The sequence below is a fragment of the Lynx canadensis genome, chromosome B3 (genome assembly GCF_007474595.2).
Source record: "Lynx canadensis isolate LIC74 chromosome B3, mLynCan4.pri.v2, whole genome shotgun sequence".
NCBI classification, from domain to species: Eukaryota; Metazoa; Chordata; class Mammalia; order Carnivora; family Felidae; genus Lynx; species Lynx canadensis.
This window is the reverse complement of record NC_044308.2, coordinates 100,230,949-100,257,279: the sequence shown is the minus strand read 5'-3', so window position 1 is coordinate 100,257,279 and position 26,331 is coordinate 100,230,949. Positions and strand designations below refer to the sequence as shown.

General features: G+C 37.3%; 1 protein-coding gene across 2 annotated transcripts; it reads right to left on the bottom strand.

Annotated features, from left to right (window-relative positions):
- PSMC6 (proteasome 26S subunit, ATPase 6) lies at positions 1-22,456 on the bottom strand. Of its 2 annotated transcripts, XM_030319110.2 has the most exons (14): positions 22,325-22,456; positions 21,016-21,095; positions 20,889-20,928; positions 20,586-20,638; positions 18,372-18,439; positions 18,024-18,138; positions 14,552-14,639; positions 12,423-12,484; positions 12,212-12,335; positions 11,571-11,632; positions 9,118-9,238; positions 8,907-8,987; positions 3,749-3,820; positions 1-797 (listed from the first exon to the last, which is right to left on the bottom strand). In XM_030319110.2, exons 1-14 carry the CDS (start codon positions 22,449-22,451, stop codon positions 679-681), a joined length of 1,212 nt encoding a protein of 403 aa, XP_030174970.2. In that variant the 5' UTR covers positions 22,452-22,456; the 3' UTR covers positions 1-678. The 2 variants fall into 2 exon arrangements, with proteins under 2 accessions (XP_030174970.2, XP_030174971.1); XM_030319111.1 differs by lacking the exon at positions 21,016-21,095 and having other exon boundaries at positions 22,325-22,448.
- Between the last annotated feature and the right edge of the window lie 3,875 nt (positions 22,457-26,331).

Sequence of the window (26,331 nt, the reverse complement as noted above, 5' to 3'; positions counted from 1 at the left end):
TTTGTTAGCAAATATTACTTTTAATCAATCTAAAAAGTGGTTATGGACATGCATGTACTATTTCAATTGCTATCATACAGTCTAATCATAGGTGAAGAGTGAATAAAGACCTTCCATTATCAATATAGATAAACACATCTACGCTTTATATAACAAGACGCTGTTAGGAACACTGAGTGTGTGTACGGTTTTAAAATTCAAAAGCCTGTAATCTAAATAGAATTCATTTTGATTATTAAATAATTTACTAAAAGGACCATCATAAATGTAATCTTTAAAAAGACAAAAATATATGTAGGAGAACTAAAACAGATTTTATTCAACTTTTTAGGATGAGGAAAACAAATGATATAAAATAAGTCATAAGAAATGCTCTCATACTACAATTTCAAACTACTTTCAATGTTTTACAAAATGGTCACACAGCAAATACGAAAAGCTTCAACATACTCATAACTTTTGCTGCAATAAATGCAATATTAACAAACATACAAATTTCTTCTGTACCAATCTTAAAAGTAGAATTACTCAATTACTAATTTTTACAGTGTTATCCATACATATTTTTATTCATATGCTTTTAATGAGATCATTGCCAATACATACATTATTTTCCTTAACTTTATTTTTACATTAAGCCAGGATCTGTCATGCAGTCATCAAAAACCTTCCAGTAAATTACACAGGTTTGTAGTCCAATTTAGACTCTAGCTTCTTAGAATCAGCCACTTTTCTGACTGCTTTCATGAAGTCTTCCTGTACTACAAAATCATGATCAGCACGAATTGCAAACATACCTGTGGAGAACAGAACAACATGACTGCTATATATAACATGTAAATAATTTATTGTAAGAAAACGAAGAGGGAGTGGGCGAAATCGGTGAAGGTAGTCAAAAGGCACAAACTTCTAAGGATAAAATAAATCCTGAGGATGCAATATACAGCATGGTGACTATACTTAATAATACTGTAGTCTATATTTGAAATTGCTGAGAGTAGATCTTAAAAGTTCTCATCAAAGAAAAAAATACCTTGTTTACTATATGTGGTGATAGATATTAACTAGATTTATTGTAGTGATCATTTACAATATATCAAATAATTATGTTGTACATCTGAAACGAATATTATTTGACAATTGTTATCTCAATAAAAAACAATAAAAAAAAATTTTTTTAGGAAAATTAAGTAATTTAATTCTGTGGAGTAAATGTGAAGGAGCCTAGATTTATTTTGGAAGTAAACACTACCTCATTATGAGGCTTGAACTCATGACCCCAAGATCGAGTCACACACTCCATTGACTGAGCCAGCCAGTTGCCCGTAGATTTACTACTTCTGAGCCAATAGTTCTAATTTATTAAAAACAACCATCATTGTTCAATTAATTTGCTTAGCTATATTGAGTATTATTTTCCAAACCAAAAGCGAGACAACAATGAGAAAACTATCTGGATATTTAAAATCTAACTCACACAGTCCCTGTATCTAATGACATTCCGAAAAAGCAAAATAAAGCCCTACTATCAATAAAACATACACATCTTAAGCAATGGTTTCTTAACTCTACGGACAACAATTGCCTGGAAGGAGGGAACACGTGTATAATGTGGGAAAACACAAAACACCTTCAGTAATTTTGATAGCCTTTCCTTCTTAATAACCAAAAGCTTAAAGAATAGGAATTAAACAAAGTCAACACTGGGCTTTATCAAAAATCAGTGACAATAATCACATAATTAAAATTTACCTTTTTTATGTACAAATTGATATTTTATATGAATTTCACACTCAAGTATCACAATTCAACTTTTTCAAGTTAATGATAAGTTACTTGTCAAATACTACTTGACATGGATATGGGTCCAAGATTTTGAGACAGTCCCAATTTCATGATAAGCTAAAGCTGGTTAAGTTATCACTATGTACTAATATTTTCATTGAAGATCTGCTTACATTTTCATTTATGTAAAATGAGTGCAATAGAAGATTTCAAGGGTTATTTTCTATCTTCCAAGATTTCTACCTACCTAGTCTTGGAAATAGCCATTCTATGTTGTACTCAGAAATCAGGTGAATGGAAATTTCTAGTTTTTAATATTGAAGTTTTTTAAAACCTGTTTTGGAGGTGCCTGGGTGGCTCAGTTGGCTAAGTGTCCGACTCTTGATTTTGGCTCAGGTTATGATCTCACGGTTCATGGGATTGACCCCTGCATTGGGCTTGGGCTCTGTGCTGACAGTGCGAAGGCTGTTTGGGATTCTCTCTCTCCCTCCCTTCCCCTCTCTCTGCCCTCCCCAGCTCTCTCTGTGTCTCTCAAAATAAATAAATAAACTTTAAAATGAAATAAAATAAAAATAAAATAAAATATAAATAAAAATAAACAAAACAAAATAAAATAAAATAATAAAATAAAACCTGTTTTGAAGGCTACTTATTTTTCCAAACTTTGTGCATATGACTGTTTCCAAACCATTATTTAGTGAATGGCTGAGCCTGAGTTACATTCCAATCCAAAAAGGCTAATCTCAGGATGTGAATGGAAAAGACAACTATAACTGAATCAAGTTTATTTTACATTGCAGAAAGATTATAACAAAAAAGGCTTAAAGTCTGATAATAAGAAAACCAAAGAATTTTAGTGTCTCCAAATATGAACACCCCAGGCCATTTAAAAAGCTAAGATTGTAATCTATACCAAAGTTATAGCTCTTTCCTGGAAATAGCTAAAATCATTTTTTTTTTGTTTTGTTTTAAGTAAGCTCTACGCCCAACATGGGGCTTGAACTTACCACCCTGAAGTCAACAATCACATGTTCTACCAACTCGGTCAGCCAGGCACCCCAGCCTAAAATGTTTTTACAATATGTGAAGTATACAAATTTCTAGTTGTAAGATAAGTAAGTACTAAGGATGTAATGTACAACATAAGGACTATAGCTAACATTGCTATATGATATATAAGAAAGTTAAGAGAGTAAATCCTAAGAGTTCTTATCACAGGAGAAAATATTTTTCCTTTTTTCTAACTGAATCTATATGAGAAGATAAATGTTAGCTGAACTTATTGTGGAAAGCATTGCATAATACATGTAAACCAAACCATCATGCTGTACAACCTAAACTTATGCAGTGATATATGTCAATTATTTGTTGATAAAACTGAAAAAAAAAAGCAAAAAACAAATACATTTTGATGGTGTGAACCTTTAGGATTATGACATTGCTTTTGTTTAGATTACAATTTCATCAAAGCAATATTCTAATAATTTGGTCCAGTGTAGATTTTGGAAAGACACTGTCATAAATTATTCTAAGTAGTTCAAGCTACATCCAAGTTTACCACTTAATGTGTTTTGTTTATTAGGAGGTCTTTGTGAGCATGATTTACTCTGATCTGTACTGAGTTTCTAAACCTGCAGATTTCTGATCCAGGTACCGAGTCACCATATACCCATTAAGATACTGCTATGGAGAAGCCATATCTGAGCAGCCTCTTTAAACTGTTAAATTTATAAGAAATGCTAAAGGTGATATGAAAACAAGAGGAAATCACATATTGTAATACTTAAAAAAAAAAAACAAAAAACAAAAAACTGTTCACCCGCAACCTAGGAAAGTCAGTAACTATAAAAACTAGGGTAGGTCCTCGCAAAGCCCAGGCTCTTCTTTTGGACAAATCCAAACACATTTTTAGCAAATTAAATAAATCAACATCAATAATAAAAACTGTACTTTAAACACATACCTGCTTCAGTACAAACATTTCTCAGGTCTGCTCCATTAAAGCCATCTGAAAGCTTCACAATTGCTTCATAATCTGTTTAGGAAAAAATGCTGGAAATTAGTTTTAAAAAAATTTAGCCTTTTTCTTGATTTATGCCTATACAGAAAATTTAACTGCAGACCTTGCTTTGAATTTGACCAGCTAGGCATCATCTCTGTTGACATTCCTCCAAAATATTTAGCAAGTCCTCCACAATATTAACTACCAAAACTTATACTTCTATGAAGTAAACCAGCACCAAGCAGAAATAAACATGCTTTTGACATTTTAAAACCAAGAAATAGCATCAAGATCTGAAAGCATCTTAACCTGTTTCTATGCAATGAAACAATTATGCACATGTGAACTTAAGATATCTGTCAAGCCAGGAATCTTATAAAAACTGCAACCAGGGCACCTGGGTGGCTCAGTCAGTTCAGTCTCTGACTCTGACCCAGATCATGATCTCATGGTTCGTGAGTCAGAGCCCCACACTGGGCTCTGTGCTGACAGCTCAGAACTTGGAGCTTGCTTTGGATTCTGTGTCTCCCTCTCTCTCTGCCCCTCCCCTGCTTGCTCTCTCTCTCTTTCTCAAAAAATAAATAATAAAAATTAACATAAAATTAAAAAAAAACTATAACCAAATCTTTAATTTGAATAAACCTAAGATATCAAAATCAACTGTAACCACAATGGAATTTAGTCACATTAATATAAAATATACCAAAAACAAATATCAGAAATAATTTTCACATTTTTATCATATTTAAAAAACATTTTTTAATGTTTATTTATTTTTGAGAGAGAGAGAGAGAGAGAGAGAGAGCGAGCGAGCACAAGTAGGGGAGGGGCAGAGAGAGAAGGAGACACAGAATCCGAAGCAGGCTTCAGGCTCTCAACTGTCAGCACAGAGCCTGACGTGGGGCTTGAACCCATAAACCACGAGATCATGACCTGAGCTGAAATCAGATGCCTAACCAAGTGAGCCACCCAGGCGCCCCTCATATATTTTTATATAACCATTTTAAATGGCTAGCTTTTCTGGTGTCTGTGCAAGCTCCAAGTGGTGAGGTATCAGATCTATGGTAATAGTAATGGTTAAGTGATCTTTTTTTTTAAATTTTTTTTTTTCAACGTTTATTTATTTTTGGGACAGAGAGAGACAGAGCATGAACGGGCGAGGGGCAGAGAGAGAGGGAGACACAGAATCGGAAACAGGCTCCAGGCTCTGAGCCATCAGCCCAGAGCCCGACGCGGGGCTCGAACTCATGGACCGCGAGATCGTGACCTGGCTGAAGTCGGACGCTTAACCGACTGCGCCACCCAGGCGCCCCGGTTAAGTGATCTTCTTAACCACACGACAGACTTGAAATGAAGAGCTGTTGGTTTGGAACAGCAGTTGTGGACTTGATATAGAATAAGGACAGAAATTAGAGACAGCATGAGCTACTACAATGTAATTCTGATGAGACACCCTTTGCCAGGCAATCTAGAGTAGGTCAGTCTCTTTTTGAGATTAGATAGATACTCATTAATTAATTTTCCCTCAGGTTCAAGTTCATATAACCTTCCTGAGAGTGGGGATTCCCAAGGTTAGCATAATATCTGGCACCTAGCAAGAGCTCAGTATTGAAGAAACCTATAAATTGGCATCCCTAGTTAAGCTCAGTCTTTCTAGCTCAAAACTGTATTTACTTAAGCAATGAGAAAGTTGGTGAGAGGCAATAATCAACTATTTGTAACTATTTCTGGACCATTAACTTCTAAGGGTCTATAAAGCTGCCTGGTTTATATAGATTATACTAGAATCCCCTAGTCCAGGGGTCAGCAAATCTTCTGTAATGGGCCAGAAAGTAAATATTTTAGGCTTTGCAGGCCATATGGTCTCTGTCAAAATTATGCATTTCTGCTAACGCAGTGGAAAACCAGTCATAGACAATATATAAACAATTGGGAGTGGTTGTGTTACAATAAAACTTTATTTACAAAAAGAGGCATCAGATAGAATTTGGCCCACATCAATGGTTTGCTGACCTCCATCCTAGAGTCCACTCTCTCACTATTGTAGCTAACTACTTTTTAACTTTTTCTCTGTCCTCAAATGTCTAGCAATACTTCCCCATCTTCACTCTGAACTTGCTTCCTATTTCACTGAGAAAATAAATGCATTCAGAAGAAAAATTTTATAAGTTTCTGCCATATTTCAGATACTGCCATCATCAGTATCTATTTATTCTGCCTTCCCTCCTATCCTCACAAATGACAAGTCTATGCTCACAGACAGGGCCAACCTCTCTTCAAGGAAAGTGCATTATCAATTTCCCTCTCTCTCTCCTAGATTATTTGCATTAAGCACTAAAAAAGTGTTGTAAATTCTTCCATCTTAAATAAACTCTCCCAAATTTTCATTCACCTCCATTTCCACTACAGCTACATTTCTTCTCTTCTCTCTTTGCTGCAGAATTCCTTGAAACAAATGTCTAAAAACAATGCCTCTCTGTAAAATCTCCTTGAAACTCATTTGAGGTAGGCTCTCTCTCTCTCACCACTCCAAACAAATTGCTTTGATAAGGTCACCAATTACCTCCACATAGTAAATCCAAAGATCCATTCTCAGAACTCTTTTTATCTGACTCACTGTCAGCATTTAACAGGGAATTACTCCCTCCTTGTATCAATTTCTTCATTTATCTTCCAAGACATCACCAGCTCCTGGTTTAACTTCCCTCTATGACTATACCTTCTCAGTCTCCTTTGATGGTCTTCATCTCAGTTTCTTAAAATTGGAATTAGCTCAGTTTTTGTTTTTGTTTTTAATGTTTCTTTATTTTTGAGAGAGAGAGAGAGCATGAGCAGGGGAGGGGCAGAGAGAAGGGGATAGAGGATCCGAAGGAGGCTCTGTGCAGACAGCAGCCAACCTGATGTGGTGCTTGAACTCACAAACCGTGAGATCATGACCTGAGCAAAAGCCAAACACTCAACCAACTGAGCCACCCAGGCACCCCTCAGCTCAGTTTTTGAACATCTTCTCTATCTACATTTACTTCCTTAGAAATCTCATCTCATCTCAAGACTTCAAAAAAAATTTTATGCTGTTATTATCCCCAATTATATCTCCAGAATAGACCATCCCAATAAACTATCCATGCATATAGAATTACCAAGCAACGTCTTTATTTCGATCTCTAATTGGTATCTCAGATTTAATATATTCAGAATCAAATTCTTTATTCTCCCTTTAAAACCTAATCTTTCCAGTCTCCCCCATTTTAAATGATGACAACTCCATCTTTCCAGTTGCATGAGTCAAAAACCTAAGTCTTCCTGGTTCTTCTCGTTACCTTACACCCCATAACTGATCCATTAGCAAGCCCTGTCACTTCTATTTTCAAAATATGTCCAGAATCTCATTATTGTAAGACTCTGCTACCACCTGAGACCACACCACCATCTTGTGCCTGGATTATCCAAATATCCTAACTTATCCTCTTGTTTCTGTCTTTGCCCTTCTGTGTGCAACCAGAATGATCTTATTTAATCATAAGTCAATTATAAAATATTTACAGATGATATGATATAATGCCTGAGACTTGCTTTTTAAAAATCCAGAAGGAAGGTAAGAAGAGGTGGAAGAGATCACAGATGAAACAAGATTTGCCAAGAGTTATTAATTATTAAAGCTGGGTGGGTGATGAGTACCTAGGGTTACAAGTTCATTATACTCTTATCTCCACTTCTATGTATTTCTAATTTTCTACATTACAAAGTTAAAATAACAAACGTAAGATCATAGCATTCCTCTGCTCACAATCTTCCAATGACAAAAATAAAATAAAAGCCAAAGTTCCTACACAATGGCCTCAATAAGGCTCTATGCAATTTGATTCCCATTATTTCTATGATTTCACCTGCTACTACTATCCTGATTACACTGCCACAGACACCCTGGCCTCTTTGCTACTCCTGGAATGTTCCAGTCATATACCTACCTCAAGTTCTTCCTCTTGCTGTTCCCTCTGCTTGATTTTCCCTTAAATATCTATACCTAGTTCCTTCACCTTTTTAGGTCATTGGTTGAAAATCACTTTCTTGGTTAGGCTTTCCTCTGCTTCCTCCTCTCCACCTCCATTTAAAAAGGTATATAGGGGCCCCTGGATGGCTCAGTCAGTTAAGCATCTGATTTCAGCTCAGGTCATGATCTCATAGTTTGTGGGTTCGACACCCGCATGGGGCTCTGTGCTGATAGCTCAGAGCCTGGAGCCTGCTTCAAATTCTGTGTCTCCCCCTCTCTCTGCCCTCCCCTGCTCACATTCTGTGTCTCTCTCTCAATAATAAATTTTTAAAAAGTTATAAATAAATAAATGTATATAATCATGGGCACATGGGTAGCTCAGTTGGTTAAGTGTCCGACTTTGGCTCAGGTCATGATCTCATAGTTCATGGGTTCAAGCCCCATATCAGGCTGTCTGCTGTCAGCGCAGAGCCCGCTTCGGACCCTGTACCCACCCCCTACCCCCACTCTACCCCTTCCCCACTTGCACTCTCTCAAAAATAAATATACATTATGGGGTACCTGGGTGGCTCAGTCAGTTGAGTGCTCGACTTCAGTTCAGGTCACCATTTCACAGCTTGTGACTTTGAGCCCTGCATCAGGCTCTGTGCTGACAGCTCAGAGCCTGAAGCCTGCTTCAGATTCTTTCTCCCTCTCTCACTGCCCCTCCCCTGCTCACGCTGCTCTCGGTCTCTCTCTCTCTCTCAAATAAATAAACATTAAAAATAAATAAACATACATTTTAAAAAATGTAAATATTCATTCTGGCTCCTCACATTATCTATTTCCCTTTTCTTGCTTTATATTTATCCATAGCACATATCACCGTCTAATATACCAAATATTTTACTGACTTTGTCTTTCCTGACAAGAATGTCTACATGGCAGGAATTTGTCATGTTTTGTTCACTGTTACATCCCCAACACTTAGAATAATTCCTAGCATAAAGTTGATGCTCAACAAATATTAGCTGTTTTTAAGGCATTTGCTGAATTTAAGACCAGATTTGGTAGATTATCAGCAATATCCAATAGCAGTTTGCTTCATTTACCAAATGTAAATATACATAAAATAGGTTATTTCCTTACCTATTTCACCATGCTTTGTAATGGGACCTGCATGGATTTTCAATATATCTAATCTTGCTTGCTCATTTGGTAAATCAATATCTGAAAATAAAAAATTAAAATAAATTCTTTTGCAGTCAGGTTTTTTAAAGTAGGGAATGAGAAAGAGATATGGAAAGAGAAATGGGCATAGACAAAGAGAACAGACAGCAGGTAAAGAATTTTAACTCACGTATTTTTCTATCTAATCTTCCTGGACGAAGCAAAGCAGGATCCAGTGTATCCGGTCTGTTTGTAGCCATGATCATTTTAACTCTATGTAGAGTATCAAATCCATCCATTTGATTCAGTAACTAATATATTTATAAACAAAAATCATTGACAGACTTTTATAAAACATCCCAACCATTAAAAACTAAACCATACACAACTTTTATGTGTCTAATACCATAAAATATATTGTCTACAGATAGTATGCAATCTTCAGAATGACCATTTGATGGAGTATCTTTCCTTTTTCTTATAAAAGCATGTTTTCTAGCCTCATAGTTCCAAGGCAGACTATTTAATTATGTACCTTGTTATAGCTATCAAAAAGGTTTAATAAATCTGAAGGCTTCCATCTAGTCAAGAGTTAAAAAACTAAACTATGTGGATCTAATTTCCAATATTCAAATTGTTTTCATAGTTCCTTTAAAAAATAAACACTATTAATAAAATCTAATGTATGTCTTAAGTTAGCCAAACATAAATTTACATTCAGATAAGCAGATACAATGACATTTCTGTAAGTCTGATAATAAATCTATTAAATAGCTTTTAAATAATTCTACTATATATAGAAATACTGAGACACTAAACATACTTCAATTCCTAAAAGGTTTTTTGAATAAATACTGAAACGCCTAACTGCATTCAACAAACTCTTTAAAATACAGCTAGCATGGGGGCACCTGGGTGGCTCAGTTGGTTAAACATCCAGCTTTGGCTCAGGTCATGATCTCATAGCTCATGAGTTCGAGCCCCGTGTTGGGCTCTGTGGTGAAAACTAAGAGCCTGGAGCCTGCTTCGGATTCTGTCTCCCTCTCTCTATCCCTCCTCCACTCACATTCTGTCCCTCTCTCTCTCTCAAAAATAAACATACATTTAAAAAAAAATTTTTTAAATAATAAAATACAGCTAGCATGAGGCATCTGGGTGGCTCAATTGGTTAAGCATCCGACTTCGGCTCAGGTCATGATCTCGTGGTTTATGGGTCTGAGCCCCACATTGGGCTCTGTGCTGATAGCTCAGAGGCTGGAGCTTGCTTTGAATTCTGTGTCTCCCTCTCTCTACCCTTCTGCTCATGTTCTGTCTGTCTCAAAAATGAATAAACATTATGAAAAATTTTTTTAAATACAGCTAGCTTAACAATATATTTCTTTTCCAAAATATCTGTTAGCTAACAACACATCAGTTACCTGAATAAGACTAGCATCTGTGTTGTCTTAAAATACCTCAATTTAGGGCACCTGGGTGGCTCAGTCGGTTAAGCGGCCGACTTCAGCTCAGGTCATGATCTCACGGTCCGTGAGGACTGTGAGTTCGAGCCCCGCGTCGGGCTCTGTGCTGACAGCTCAGAGCCTGGAGCCTGTTTCAGATTCTGTGTCTCCCTCTCTCTGACCCTCCCCCGTTCATGCTCTGTCTCTCTCTGTCTCAAAAATAAATAAATGTTATAAAAAAAATTAAAAAAAAAAAATACCTCAATTTAAGGTTTCTAAGAGAATCTATTACTAACTTGAAAACACTGTATATATTCTAAGCAGATCATTATAATTTACAAAAAGCAATTTTCAAATACTCCTACTGAGGTAGAATTTGGCACTGTACTACCTATGCTACCTAGCTTGTCTTTGTAGAAGTTGAAAAATGTGTTTGGGATCTTGCCATCGCTTTCACAGAATTTGGACTGAGGAAAGGCTATATGTACGTTCTAATATTCCATCATCCATCTTCTTCAATTATCAAAACTATTTTAGTTTCTTCTTATTCTCAGCAATAAAGCAAGAGAGGAAAGTATTAGTGATTTTTAGAGCAGCCTCATTCATAACTCATTTATTGCCACCAGTTTTAATATGTCCATTACTCATAAGACATCTTAACAAAACTAGCACAAGATCGTGTTCACAGAATGTGAATTATCAGAAGAACAATATACAATTTAAGTATCTGAATGGTTGGGGCACCTGGGTGGCTCAGCCGGTTAAGCGCCCGACTTCATGATCTCAGTTCATGAGTTCAAGCCCCACATTGGGCTCTGTGCTGACAGCTTAGAGCCTGGAGCCTGCTTCGAATTCTGTGTCTCCCTCTCTCTCTGCCCCTCCCCGGCTCGCACTCTGTCCTCTCTCTCAAAAGTAAATAAACATTAAAAAAAAATTTAAACATCTAAATGGTTGGTCTGTTCAAAATACATGGAATTATATAGCTGTACATCAAACGGGATTTTGTAGATACCCCTATTATTTTCTGGTGGATATTTTCTTACTAGAGATTGTGGTAGAGAAATGTGTTTATTCCAGATCAAATTTTCAAATTTCATACTTAAGTGTGTTCTTCATTTAAACAATTGTACATATTTTGCCCTTCCAATACCCATGTTTTCATATATACATACAGGCTTCTTTTTAAACCGTTACCAAGTATTACCTCCATTAAAGTTCTCTGAATCTCTCTATCAGCTGAAGTACCCTCAGAAAACCGACGACCACCTAAAATAATGATATGGAAAATCATGCATTACTCTCTTCCTCTACAATCATCATTTAACAAAAGAATGATAATGTCTGGAGTTAAAAACATGAAGATTAAGAATTAAATAGTAAAAATCATACTGACAAAGTTAGAATTGATTTTGGTATGACATGTCTCATTTTGTCAATGTCAAAATTAAACTTTAAGAGAGTGCCTGGGTGGCTCAGTCGGTTAAGCATCCGACTTCGGCTCAAGTCATCATCTCATAGTTCGTGAGTTCGAGCCCCGCATTGGGCTCTGTGCTGACAGCTTAGAGCCTGGAGCCTGCTTCAAATTCTATGTCTCCCTCTCTCTCTGCTCCTCTCCCGCTCATGCTCTCTCTCTCTCTCCTTCAAAAATAAATAAAAACATTAAAAAAAAAATTAAAAAAAAAAAAGAATTTAAAGTAAGAGTCAATTCATTTTGCTACTTCATACAAATTACAATTAGAGGTAAAGCTGGTGGGGGCAGGAAGAGGAGTTCCTTTAGATTTTTTAAAAATTTTCCAACACTTTCAAGAAAAGTTTAAAATAAATTTTAAAAAGTGTTATTCTTACCAATAGCATCTATTTCATCCATAAAAATGATGCATGGTTGATGATCCCTGGCATAATTAAACATTTCTCTGATCAAACGAGCACTTTCACCAATGTACTTGTCTACAATAGAACTAGATACAACCTGATTAAGGAAAAAACATTAAGGTAAACATAAAACAATTCAAATAAAATTTAATCTCAATAGCTACAAAAAGAATCTTTCCTTTACCTTTAAGAAATTGCAGTCCAGCTGGCTAGCAACAGCTCTTGCCAAAAGTGTTTTTCCTGTACCTAAAATGACAAAAGAAGTCCTAAATAGATGGAAAGCAAAACAAATTCTCAAAAGCCTTTTAAGAATGTTATCCTTCAGGGGCGCCTGGGTGGCGCAGTCGGTTGAGCGTCCGACTTCAGCCAGGTCACGTTCTCGCGGTCCGTGGGTTCGAGCCCCGCGTCGGGCTCTGGGCTGATGGCTCAGAGCCTGGAGCCTGTTTCCGATTCTGTGTCTCCCTCTCTGTCTGCCCCTCCCCCGTTCATGCTCTGTCTCTCTCTGTCCCAAAAATAAATAAACGTTGAAGGAAAAAAAAAAAAATTAAAAAAAAAAAAAAAAAAAAAAAAGAATGTTATCCTTCAGATAGTAAATTTTGCAAAATGAATGCTAAATCCTAAAGAGAATTTCCATTTAAAATTCTAAAGCACTTCTACTCTCAATATTAAGATTTTAAATTTTATTCAAAACATCTCTTGTAATTCTAAGCATACTGAATACCTATATTCAAAAATATCTCAACCCCTATTTACAGGCACTACAATAGAAGCCTTTTATGTTACCTGATAATCCATTGGTCTATCCTGCATAATGAATGGATCTTTTACCTATGCATATTGTAACATCAAATATTGCTTATTTGGAAACTATTGGTTCAGTGAGTTACGAAAATCTTCCACATGTTGGCATTTTTTAATATACAATTATTTAAAAATCACATTTGTGAATATCACCCATCTCATATCCTAAGTATTAGCATTAGAAAGTTGTCAGATGTAAGTTTTCAAAAACTAATTTTGGTTGAAAGCTCAACTTTTTATCACTGGTTACAGACAGTGTTAGTTGTTTTAACATAACATGCTAACTGAATTCATTTTTGAAAAAATGTTTGCCAGATAAGCAATAACCAGTCTGAATAACCAATAACCAGCCTGACAATGACAGAAATGTCTGTAAATCATGTTTGAAAGACAAAATGATATTCCATGAGGGGTGCCTGGGTGGCTCAGTCAGTTAAGCGGCCAACTTCGCCTTGGGTCATGATCTTGGTACGTGAGTTCAAATTCTGCATCAAGCTCTTTGTTGTCTGTGTAAAGTCTGCTTCATATCCTCTGTCCCCCTATCTCTGCCCTTCCCCCGCTCTCACTCTCTCCCTCTCTCACACAAAAATAAACATTAAAAAAAAATTATATTCCAGGGGCTCCTGGATGGCTCAGTCAGTTAAGCGTCTGACTTTGGCTCAGGTCATGATCTCATGGTTCATGAGTTTGAGCCCTACATCGGGCTCTGTGCTGACAGCTCAGAGCCTGGAGACTGCTTCAGATTCTGTGTCTCCCTCCCTCTCTCCCCCATTTCTGCTTGTTCTGTCTCTCAAAAAAAAATGAACAGTAAAAAAAAAAATATTTTAATTATATTCCATTAGAAGCAGCTAATTCAGCTGGCAACTCACATAACTGCACAAGTGCTTTTCCTAGACATAACTACTCTATCCATTACGCAACAAATGTGCTTTGCACAGATTTTCCATTTCATCACATAGGATACAAAACATTATTCAAAGATCAGGATTTAATAAAAATAATTTTTACTGCTTCGATAAGGACATTTTAAAGTAAAACTCCTATTTTTGTTTTTTTCATACTACAAGTGTGAGCAGTCAATAACACAATGACTACTAGTACCACTTCATGCCACTGACTTAACTGATTCATGCTATGGCATGAGCGATTTTATCCACATTGTTTTTGCATCATCATCGCAGAAGTAAACACTGTGAAAATGGCAACTAATGTCTTAGTATTATCAAAGTAAGGTCTGACCTTGCAGACTCCTTGAAAGTGTCTCGGGAACAGCCAGAGGTCTGTGAACCACACAGGACCAATGCACTAGAATCATACAGCATGTTAAGATGCATATCCTATGAGGCACAAGAAGACTAAGCACACCTGAGAGAACAGCAGACACACATCTCCTATACCTTCCCCACTATGAATAGAGTGGAGGTTGTAATAGCCCACATTAAATTTTCACCTTACTTTTTTATTCCTTCATTCATTCATTTATTAGTAGGTCAGACATAATTCAACACTAACCTGGTGGTCCATATAACAAACAGCCTTTTGGAGGTATTATTCCCACACGCTGGAATAATTCTGGGTTTGTAAGAGGTAATTCTATCACCTAGAAAAGAAGTTGCATGTTTCTTAAAAAGTCAGTAAAGATTCTGATGAACTTTAAAATACTTCAAGTAAAATATCAGCATAATTAGGTGTACATATTGTAATTCATAATAGATCTAGAATTCTATGCTATGTAAAGCTATTTTTTTAAGTTTATTTATTTATTTTGAGAGAGAGAGAACATGTGCATGTGTGGGAGGGGCAGAGAGAGAGAGGTAGAGAGAATTCCAAGCAGGCTCCACAGTGTCAGTGCAGAGCCTGATTTGAGACTTGATCTCACAAACTGAGATCATGATCTGAGCCAAAATCAAGAGTGAGATGCTTAATTAACTGAACCACCCAGGCACCCCTATAAAGATATTTGTATTAGAGATTCTTCTTCAGGTAGATTTAAGAAAAAATTTTTATGTAAAAATCAATTTAAAAGCCTTTAGTAGTTATTTTAACAAACTACACACTTAACTAAAGAGATGGTTACACAGACATAATTTGTCAAAACACATTAGAATTGTATATTTAAAAAGTATGTGCATTTTAGGGGCACATGGGTGGCTCGGTCAGTAAGCGTCCAACTCTTGATTTTGGGTCAGGTCATGTTCTCACAGTTCGTGAGTTCGATCCAGCTGTCTGCGCACAGCCTGCTTAGGCTTCTCTCTCTGCCCCCCCCCAACTCATGTGCGTGCGTACACATGCTCTGTCTCAAAATAAATAAATAAACTTTTAAAAACATCTGCAGGGGCACATGGGTGGCTCAGTCAGTTAAACGTCCGACTTTGGTTTCAGCTCAGGTCGTGATTTCATGGTTCGTGAGTTAGAGCCCTTTATCAAGCTCTGCAGCTGACAGCGCAGGGCCTGCCTGGGATTCTCTCCCTCCTTCCCTGTCCCTCTCTTGCTCACACATGCATGCTGCTGCTCTCTCTCAAAATAAATAAACTTCACAAAAAAATACTGTGCATTTTACTGAATGTAAATCACGCCTTAATGAAAAATCAAACTACAAAAAAAATGAGGTAAGCAAAAAAGACCTATATTATTTTGCATTTGGGAATGCAACACAAAATAATTACGAAATGAAGAAATTTAGTAAGTTAGAACGGCCATTAGGGGAAAAGGCATAAAAAATTTTCATATGTTGTCATTTTGTCATAGCAGCCTTAAAGGAACCATATATCAAGGCCGCCTAGCTGGCTCAGTTGGGACAGCATGTGACTCTTGATCTCAGGGTCATGAGTTCAATCTCCATGACAGGTATAGAGATTAGAAAAGTAAATAAATTAATTTTTTAAAAAAAGAACCATATAGTCTGCTCTCAATATCCTACTAAGACTGATTTAAGGAAAGAAAGCTGGAGAATAATTGAGGGTTTGATGCCCAGCTTAAACTCTTTATAGTACCAGTAACTTGAGACATAAGCTTCTACTGAATAGTTGTGCTCATGAGGTGTGACTAAGCAAAAAGTGTAAGAATCCATATTCTTAGTGTCTGCAGATGGAAAAGTACTACATGTGCGTGGATTATGTATGTGTATGTTTTTGTATGAGAGAGACAGAGAGAGAGACATTCTTTCTGCTCCTATGGCTGATGTAGCAAATCACTGTCAAAGACAAGATTTCATAGTTCCATGAAGCACTTGCTCTTCCTGTTGCCCTTTCATTAACCACAAAGTGAGAAGAATAGACTTTTATTTAGAATTAGGCTAGTGCTTCCTCAAGTATGGTCAAAAATAATTTGGATTCAGGGACCCTGGGTGGCTCAGTTGGTTGTGTCTGACTTCAGCTCAGGTCATGATCCCATGGTTCATGGGTTCAACTCCTGCATCGGGCTCTGTGGTAACAGCGCAGAGCCTGGAGCCTGCTTCAGATTCTCTCTCTCCCTCTCTCTGCCCCTCCCTTGCTCATGATCTGTCTCTCCCACTGTCTCAAAAATAAATAAACATTTTTTTAAAAATAAGGAAGAAGAAGAAGGAGGAGGAGGAGGAGGAAGAGGAGGAGGAGGAGAATAATTTGCTTTCATAGTCACCTGGAATGCTTAAATGCTAATTCTTGAGTTCCACCCCCAATCTACTGCATCAATATCATGCAGAGGGCCTAGGAATCTGCATCTTTAATAAGAGTTCCAGAAAACTTAATATGCTGATATCTGAAAACTACTGGCTTAAGGCTTAAATCAGATGATGTAAGCTATACCAACTATCCTCATTCATTCCTACATATTGCCATCATAAATTAGGATGAAACCAATGGGACAATGTAATTTGCTTTTAAAGACAATTGTTAAGGGGTGCCTGGGTGGCTCAGTCAGTTAAGCATCTGACTTCAGCTCAGGTCATGATCTCACAGTTCGTGGGTTCAAGCCCCCATCAGGCTCTGTGCTAACAGCTCAGAGCCTGGAGCCTGCTTCAGATTCTGTGTCTCCCTCTCTCTGCCCTTCTCCTATTCTCTGTCTCTCTCTCTCAAAAATAAATAAACATTAAAAAAAATTTTAAAGAGAATTGTTAAGAAGTTATCTATGGGGCACCTCAGTGACTCAGTCAGTTAAGTGTCCGACGCTTGATGCCTCAGGTCATGATCTCGAGGTTCATGAGATCGAGCTCTGCGTCAGGCTCTGTGCTGACAGAGCAGAGCCTGCTTGGGATTCTTCTCTTTCTCTGTCCCTCCCCTCTCCAAACAAACAAACAAACAAACAAACAAACAAAAAAGCCATCTGTGCCATGAAGCAAGGCAATCCTGATTTGATCCGAAGAGCTTAAAAGGGTTATGTCACCCTAAGGCCAATATTTTTCTTAAATGACAGCAAACAGCTTTATCAAAATAACATGTTTAAGGTACAGGAAGCCTGGCTGGCTCAGTTTGTGGAGCATGAGACTCTTTGTCTCGGGGTTTTGAATTCAAGCCCCACCTTGGGTATGGAGATTACTTTAAAAAAATTGTTTTGACATCTTAAAAAAATGTATTTAAGGTACAGGTAACTGACTTTAAGGATGGGAAGCTAATATTAGTAAGGTTACGGGAAAAACTGTATTACACACGTTATCTATATATGCTCTGATCCCAGCAACCTAGGATAATCAAAACCACAGATAGCATGGGCATTGGATTTATATCAATTATTAGCTTTTTTTTTTTTTTTTTGGTCACAAAAAGAGCAGAGTTTTTCCAACACCAAATTATCTCCAAATCAACAATACCTATAATTTTTTTTAATACCTATAATTTTCAGAGCTAGAAATTCAGTGCAATTTTTCTCTCAGCAAGAATATTAAATGTATAATATTCAGTAACCACTATTCGGACAAAGTAATCTTTCATTTTCTTTCTCCCTTTGGGTATCATAAAACCAGTACTATTTGTTAATAAGTTCAGAGAACAAAGCGTCCAATACCAACCTCTCTCAATTCCCGAATCTGTTCTGATAGTCCTCCAATCTCAGAATAAGAAACATTCCCAGGGTCCTCATGAGACATGTTGTAAACCAGTGGATCCACCTCTCTTGGCAAATATCTAAAATGATAAGGTGTGTATTTTTCTTTTACAAGATGTATTTTCTCTCAGCCTACAGAGTATAAATTACTTGCTTATGTAAACATCTATAGATGATCTTATAAAAATGTGTTTACATTAATTAGAAATTAGTAAAAGGGAAAAAGTGGCAAAATATTCAGTGATCTCAAGAAGCATATACTATGCATAAAAACTTCTCTCTGTGAAAGGAAAAGGTAGAATAAGAAACCTACCTCATGATAGTTAGTGTAGTCATATCCAAAGCAACTCTTGTTCCTGGCTTCAGCTTACTTTTGTCAAGCTAATTTTATAAAACAAAAAGTGTTACGTAAACACTTAAAAGGGGAAATACTACTCTAAAAAGAAAAAGCACAATATTTAGAAGCCACATAATCACTTTCAGTCTTCAGAGAGAACACTAATATTAGATTATAAACACCATGCCAACAGAAGGGCTTGTAAAAGTAATAATTCAAAGTTACTTCCTTTAAAAAAATAATGCCCTTTATGCAACCTCAGCGTGAAATCACTAATATACAAAGTTTGTGGTGGAAAATGCCTTGCTTTTAAAGAAAAAAATGGATATTTTTATTTTACTTCCAAAGGCTATTTTCGTAGTTTATTTTGATTCAGGCACTATAATATAGTGACTTTGGCAATTTGTACCAAAGCACTTATACAGAAATCTATAGGTACATTTGTACCAAAGCACTTATATAGAAATCTGTAGGTGAATATTTTGGGGTAAGGAAAGGGAAGCACTTTAAAGGTGTGCCCTTTATTTTTTTCTTTTAAAATCTATTTTATTTTTTATTAAATAAATTTGTCATATAACACTATATAAGTTTAAGGTATACGGTGTTACTCTGATATATTTATATATGGTAATATGCCCTTTAGATTTATCTTAAAAACTACAGCTTTGGGGAAGAACATGTTACTTGACTATAGGAGAAATATACTCATTTTGTACCCCTTTAGAGGTTTTTATTAAAATGCTAAAAACAAAAACAAAAAACCCCAGAACCATCATTCATGCTTTTGCCACATGCCAGATACCATGCTAAATAAATTATCTATTAGGCTGAATCATACTAAACAACTTACTGGCATACTTAGGCAGGGTAACTTATTTGGCTAGAATTAGATAGAGACTATCCAACAGATTCACCTCACATTCAGGGTGTTACCTTTCCAAAATTACTTTTTGATAGTTCAAAAAACAACTTGCCAATACAATTTCAGAATACAAATTACTACTTTTCACAGGATTTTGCAAAGAACTCTAAGTTCAGGATTTAGTGCCAATTAAAATGAAGTGGAGATAGGCAAAAATACTAGTTTTAATATAATGGATTGAACTTTAAAAAGTTGCTAGTGGGGCGCCTGGCTGGCTCAGTGGGTGGAGCATGCAACTCTTGCTCTCAGGGTTGTAAGTTGGAGCCCCACCTTGGGGGTGGAGATTACTTAAAAATAAAATCTTAAAAAAAAAAAAAAAAAGTCGCTAATAAGTGAGGTGCTTAAAAAAAAGAGCCGAACAAAAATCAATGTAAATCTATTTCAACATTTATATCTACAGAGAATACAGACTCAGGCTTTTCTAAGATTTTCCAGTTTTCAAATACTCTTGCCCTCATACAACCATGAAATATCTTAGAAATACCAACTCTTGGAATCCAGAAGGCCCTGTAAGGGACATAAAATCTTTTGTCAGACTAGACATTTAATATTTTGATTTAGAAAATGTCTTCCCATTTATATGCTAGGCACAATGCTAGAATAAGATTTAGTCCCTGTGTTATATTCTACTCTACAGTCATGTTGTATCAATGTTTTCAAACATGAACCTGATATGACAAATACTCAGAAAAAGTTCTTTCAATGAATTTATAAGAATGTTTTAAGGATCCTTCCTGAAGAATAGGATAGCACATAAATTGGCCTCAGAGGCTACTAAATTATTTAAAGCCATTTGTTGGCATTTTTGAATGCCAACATGTATTCTAAAAATGAAATTGGCAGTTATTTCCATTTGCCTATTCTAATCTAAATGAAAGCATACCAAATCACCAAATCAACTCAGGCTACAGCAAAGTCTTTGAGTAACATTTCCGAATGTTTAAATATAAGACATAAGTAATTGATAAGGTCTAAGTCTCTTCAAAAAAGACATTAAAATAAAATGACCTGAGATATTTTCCAGTTCCAAAATTCTTAGATTTCTAAATATGTAGAGTTGACTGACACAATGTGATAAGTGTAGAAAGTAGAGAATACCAGGAGTCAATGCCCATAGTTTGAGATCAAGTTTTGTTAGTTATATCTGGACAAATCACCTTTAGGAGTTACAGGCGTGATGCCTGACCTGCTTACCTCAAGAATTAAATAACATATTTACAAAAGCACTTTTATCAATTATAAAGCACTATACAAATGTAAAATGTTACCTGTCGACGACAACCCACAACATATCGTGGTCCATTTGTGGCTTTAACAATGACTAGAGGAAGAGAATGAAAGGACAAATTGAAAAATAGAAAGTAAAAAATAAATACATCCACATTGATGGCAGGTTGAGTTTTATTCCTGTCCTCCAAGAAGGTAATAGTTGAAAGAAAATTTAAGTCTATGCAAGAATATCATCTCCCTTCATTACTGTCATTAAAATAATAAGCATTTCAAAAGTTCATGGTGGGAGAAAGGAGAGTCCACTCTTTTTTCTTTACTAATTAACAGTCCAATCCACTTACATTTTTCTTCAGTTAGTTGCTTAAGTACTTCACCTACAATCTGAGAAAGAAAAAAAAGCATTACTTTTTGCCAGTAACAAAAAAACAAATTACCAACACTCCCTACACCCCAAACTCCATTACCTACCTGCCCAACACTTTGTAGGGCCTTCAGATCATTTTCAGACTTTTCATACTGCTTGGTAAGTTCTTTTAATTGTTCCCTTACTGAAATAATATAATTTGAACATTTTTAATTAAACAATAATCTTAGTGAGTTTAAGTCACTAAGTATTACTTTATTTATTTAAGTTTGTTTCAGTCTATTTCACCTTACATATAATTTATATCCACTATCTGAAACCACAAAAGAAATAATTCCATTTGCAGAGGACATTTTTAAAAATGAAATCTTAGTTTTTTTTTAATTTTTATTCATTTTTGAGAGACAGAGAGTGTGAGCGGGGGGGAGGGGCAGAGACAGAGGGAGAAACAGAATCCAAAGCAGGCTCCAGGCTCTGAGCTGTCAGCACAGAGGCCAACGCGGGGCTCGAACTCACGAGCTAGGAGATCATGACCTGAGACAAAGTTGGAGGCTTAACCTACTGAGCCAACCAGGCTCCCCGAAATGTTACAGTTTAAAAGCACCATATTTTTATTTTCTTGATTGGCAATACTTATTCAAGCACATTCGTAACATTGTTACATTGTTAACAGATATTGACACTGACACTTTTGGATTTGCGACTACAAATCCAAATGATAAAAGAGACCCTTCCTCATCTCTTCAGCCACCTACACGGATTAATACTCTATGGCTTTCCACCCTAAATAAGGTCAACAGGTGCAGTGACCCACAGAATTATATGGTTATGGTCTTTCTTCATTTAATCAAACTATCTGGCTTTTCAGTGAAAGTGCAACGAAAATACGCAAGCGCCCTTTTAGTTCAGGAGGCAAGGGAAACTTGTGTGCCTGATAGAGTACAACTCAAAATACGAGGAAAGACGAGGAGGGTTATTATGTCCCACCGATGGGCTCCGCTCCGGCTTTCCACCCCAATAACAAGCCATCACCTCGAGTCTCACTTCTTGCTTGAGCTTCCATGACTCAAGCCTCCGTTCTGGGTCCCAGGACTCATCTACACCCCCCTTCTTGCACCCCAACCTGGCAAACATCCCTGGCCCACTTCTTTCCCACTCCTTCTCTAGTCTTCTTCCACTTCCATCTCAGAAATAGGGATGTTCCCTCTGTCACCTGGACCAGAGTGGGCCATTTCTACTGCTCAAGAGGCTGTACTTCCCAACCTCAGGGCCGGATGACAAAGCGCCTTGTCCCTGGACCGAGGCCTTCCTACCCCCGGAGCTCGGTTGCCGGGCTCGGCGAAGGGCCTCTGCTTTGTGAGAGACACATGCAGGTCCAGGCATAGGACTGTATGGAAAGAAAGACGCACTCACACTCCTTGAGACGGCCGTCGATCTCCTTGTGCTCCAGCAGCTTCTTGCGGTAGTCCTGAAGCGCCTTATCTCTAGGGTCCGCCATGATGAGAAGCCGTCGCTCATAGGGGATGCCGGGAATGGCCATGGCCGCCCGGGCGGGGGAAGGGGCGGGGCGAGGGCGGAAAGCCTCCGGGAGGGGGGCGTATTCGTGGGCGACCACGCCCCTTCCGGTTGGCCCCGCCTCTCTACTCCACATCTCCTACTTCTGCGTCTCGGTTCACCTATGGCGCCGGCGTGCGCTGAAGGAGGCCTCCAGCGACACCGTCCCCTGCAGGTCGAGCTGGGTAAAGCAGGAAGGTGTTGTCTGTTCGTCCCCTGAGAGGCCTCGATATTGTGAGACCACTGCTCTCCTGGAACCACCAAAGACTATGTGATACACTGAGATAGCAGTGAAGTAGGCAATGTGCAATCTCTGTATCAGGATAGACTATCAGGATAACACAGATAGCCTATTGGTGGTAACACGGTTCCTCCAGGAACAGAAGGAGTAGGCTATTTTATTCATTCATTCAGTGAATGAGGTACTAAGGATAAGATCTGAAAAAATAATTTCAGAGTGTAATAAATACTATGATGGAAATAAAACATGGCGATGTTATGCAGTAAGGTGAGGAGAACTAATTTAGAAGAACATCTGAGATAAGGAGCCAGCCATGCAACAAACTGGAGAAGAAACTTTCAGAGAGAGGAAACAGCAAGTGCAAAGATCTTCAGGTAAAAAAAGAGCTTGGCTCATTTCTAGGAACAGAAAGGAGGCCAGTGAGACCGGAAGAGGGTGGGCTATAGAGAAACGGAGCACAAAGTGAAGACGCTGAAGCAGGCTGAGTCAGGAGCTTTTAAAGTCTGACAGAACTCAGATTTCTGTGCTTTCGGGAAAATTACTTAATCTTTAAAATTCTCTGTAAAATGAGCGTAATAACTGTACCTGTCTCGTAGGGATATCATGAGTATTAAATAAGATATGTGTCTATGAACACAATGTCTGGCACACAGTAAGCACTCAATAGTGTTTTAAATAGTGATTTTAAATTATTTACTTTAAGGGTAGTAATGACCTCAATTTTTGCAGAACAGGTCCCCATTGCTGCACCTCTTCTAGCATTGTTCCTGGGGAGACTTTATTGTTATATTCAATAGACTCAGTCAGAGTCCCCAGATATATGCCATTTGATCTCATCTAATACAGTGGTCCTGAATATTTGAGTTTAAATAGGTATGTTCTACATATACATATAAAGTGCAAATTTATGCAAATTAAATTACCAAAGTCACGTAAAAGATGTCTTCAAATTTCTCAGGAAAAAATCTTATGGGTATTGTATGAATATTATATTCTGTTTTTCTAAATATAATTGTAAATTGCAGTAGATAATAAACAAGGAAGACGGATTGAGAACGGGTAGTCCCTTCTCCTGCTCAGCTGCAAGTGTTCTGGTCAAATTAGCCCGTGGATACCAAAAGATATCACCTCTGACAAGAAATAAAGAAGAGAGGATAAGACAGAGAAAAAAAAGACAGCTCAGTTTGGTTCAATCCAATAAATATTTATGAGCACATAACATACCAATATTTTAAACTCCCTGACCCTTCTTCTTTTTCTGTCACCCATCTGGCGAAAGTCCAACTTCAGATGAACCTCCTATCTATTTTCCACATGGCTGCTCAGAACAGCCCTGTTTCTTTTTTATATGCACCCATAAGACCATATCCCTCTTCATCAGAAAATGTACCTCAACTTATAATTTTACATTCATAAGCATGCTTAAATGTTTAGTGTCTTTTCCACCCAGTAGATTATAAGCTCTAGGAAAACAAGGGCTGTGACTATTTCTTGCTTATTATTGTATACCCAGAAGATGATTATATATATAAATTATTGAATGAATGGGTATGTGAATATATCAGATATTATAATAGAAGCAGATACAAAAAGACTAAGAAGAGTCATCAGTACTCTAGGACCTTAAAATATCATACAGTAGAGGGATGTCTGGGTGGTTCAGTCGGTTAAGCTTCTGACTTCAGCTCAAGTCATGATCTCATGATTTGAGAGTTTGAGCCCCTCATCAGGCTCTGTGCTGATAGCTTGGAGCCTGGAGCCCACCTCAGATTCTGTATCTCCCTCTCTCTCTGCCCTCCCCTGCTTGCACTCTCCCTCTCTCAAAAATAAATATTAAAAAATTTTTAATATAAAAAATAAAAATAAAAATACCATACAGTAGAGAAAAAGAGTTTTTAGAAAACTAGGCATATCTTAGTTTTCTTTGGGGGGGGTCACTTAAAATGATGTCATAACAAACAGTGATGAGATAGATTTAGATCTTCAAAAAAATATTACAGATAATCTCCTAATCTACTTACCTATGATGTGTCATTGATGGGTGCTGCGGTTTTAAAATACATACACAAATTCTTTAATATTGCCCACTTCAAGAAGTAAAGCCTAATTCCCCTTCCCTGGATCTAGCAACTTGCTCTAGAAGAGTCGAATAAAGTGGAAGTGACGTTATACAAGTACTGAGACTAGGTCATAAAAGGTATTGGGGCTTCCTCCTTACTCTCCCTTGGATTACTCCCTCTGGGGGAAGCCAGCTGTCATGCCATGAGGACATATCAACAGATCTATGGAAAGGCCCACATACCAAGGAAGAGCCAGCAAGAAACTAAGGCTTCCTGCCAGCAGCAATATGAGTGAAGCTTCTTGGAAGCAGAGCCTCCAGCCCTAGGGAAGCCTTCAGATAACTGAAGCCCTAGTCTTGATTGCAGCATAGTGAGAGACCGAGTCACACAACCCAGTTCAACTACTCCTGAATTGCACAAAAGTCCACAAAAACTGTGAGGCGATAAATATTCATTTGTTTTAAGCTATTAAGTTTTGTGGTAATCTGTTACACAGTGACAGATAACTAATAGGACAGGAACTGATTATTCTAGAGAGAAATTGGGAAACAGTACCAGATAGGCAAGTAGCAACTACTTTTGCTTGCAAATCAGACACAACACTTGAGTTTTTGGAAAATTGTCATCCCAAATATCTCTCCCTAAATGCCCACGAGAATTCATGTAATTAAATGTATCTATGGCTAAGCAGTAAGATGTTGAAGTAGGAATAGAAGTTGGAATTCCTAGACTTCTGGGAAATACTCTTCTTTAATAAAGTAATACATAAAGACCTTTTTAAAAAAGTACTACAACACTTTGGGGCGCCTGGGTGGCACCCTGGTTGAGGGTCTGACTCTTGCTTTCTGCTCAGGTCATGATCCCATGGTCGTGGGATCCAGCCCCACCTCAGACTCTTTGCTGAGTGTGAAACCTGCTTAAGATTCTCTTTCTCTCTCCCTCTCTCTCTCTCCCTCTGCCCCTTCCCTGCTTGCTCAAGCACGCATACTCTCTCTCTCTCTCTCTTAAAATAAAAAAAAGAAAACTAAAAAAGTAAAAAGTACTACAACACTTAGATTGGGAAAGAGGAGTCCATTGTCCCACCTTATTCTACCCCTAGGTCCCATTCCCCAACTCTTCAACACGTTTCTTCCATGTTTTCTTTATAAATAATATGCTTATGCTCTATTTCTTGATAGATCAATTTTAGGATTTATCTTTTCACTTGCTAATAAGGAAGATAAAGATTTAGCATCCTTATATCACTTCAGATCCCTACTTTCCCTACCTCTGTCCTCCAATACATATAATATACACAAGTTTGGTTAAATCACATCCCATATTTGTTTCATTGTGGGGCTGTATAAATCAAGCAATATACAATAGTTACATTTGTTTTATTGTAAAGGTATTTGAACTTCCAGGACTTAAAAGCTGCCTCATTTTTTTAAAGTTTATTTTTATTTATTTTGAGAGAGGCAAAGACAGTGAGTGGGGGAGGGGCAGAGAGAGAGAGAGAGAGAGAGAGAGAGACAGAATCCCAAGCAAGCTCCATGCTACCAGCACAGACCCTGACATGGTGCTCG

Coding starts and splice junctions, on each gene's coding strand:
- PSMC6 (XM_030319110.2), bottom strand. CDS start 22,451: ATGGCCATTCCCGGCATCCCCTATGAGCGACGGCTTCTCATCATGGCG. Junction 18,139..18,371: donor ACTACACTAACTATCATGAG/GTAGGTTTCTTA, acceptor TTATCATTTTAG/ATATTTGCCAAGAGAGGTGG. Junction 9,239..11,570: donor TTCAGAGAACTTTAATGGAG/GTAATACTTGGT, acceptor TAAATATATTAG/TTACTGAATCAAATGGATGG.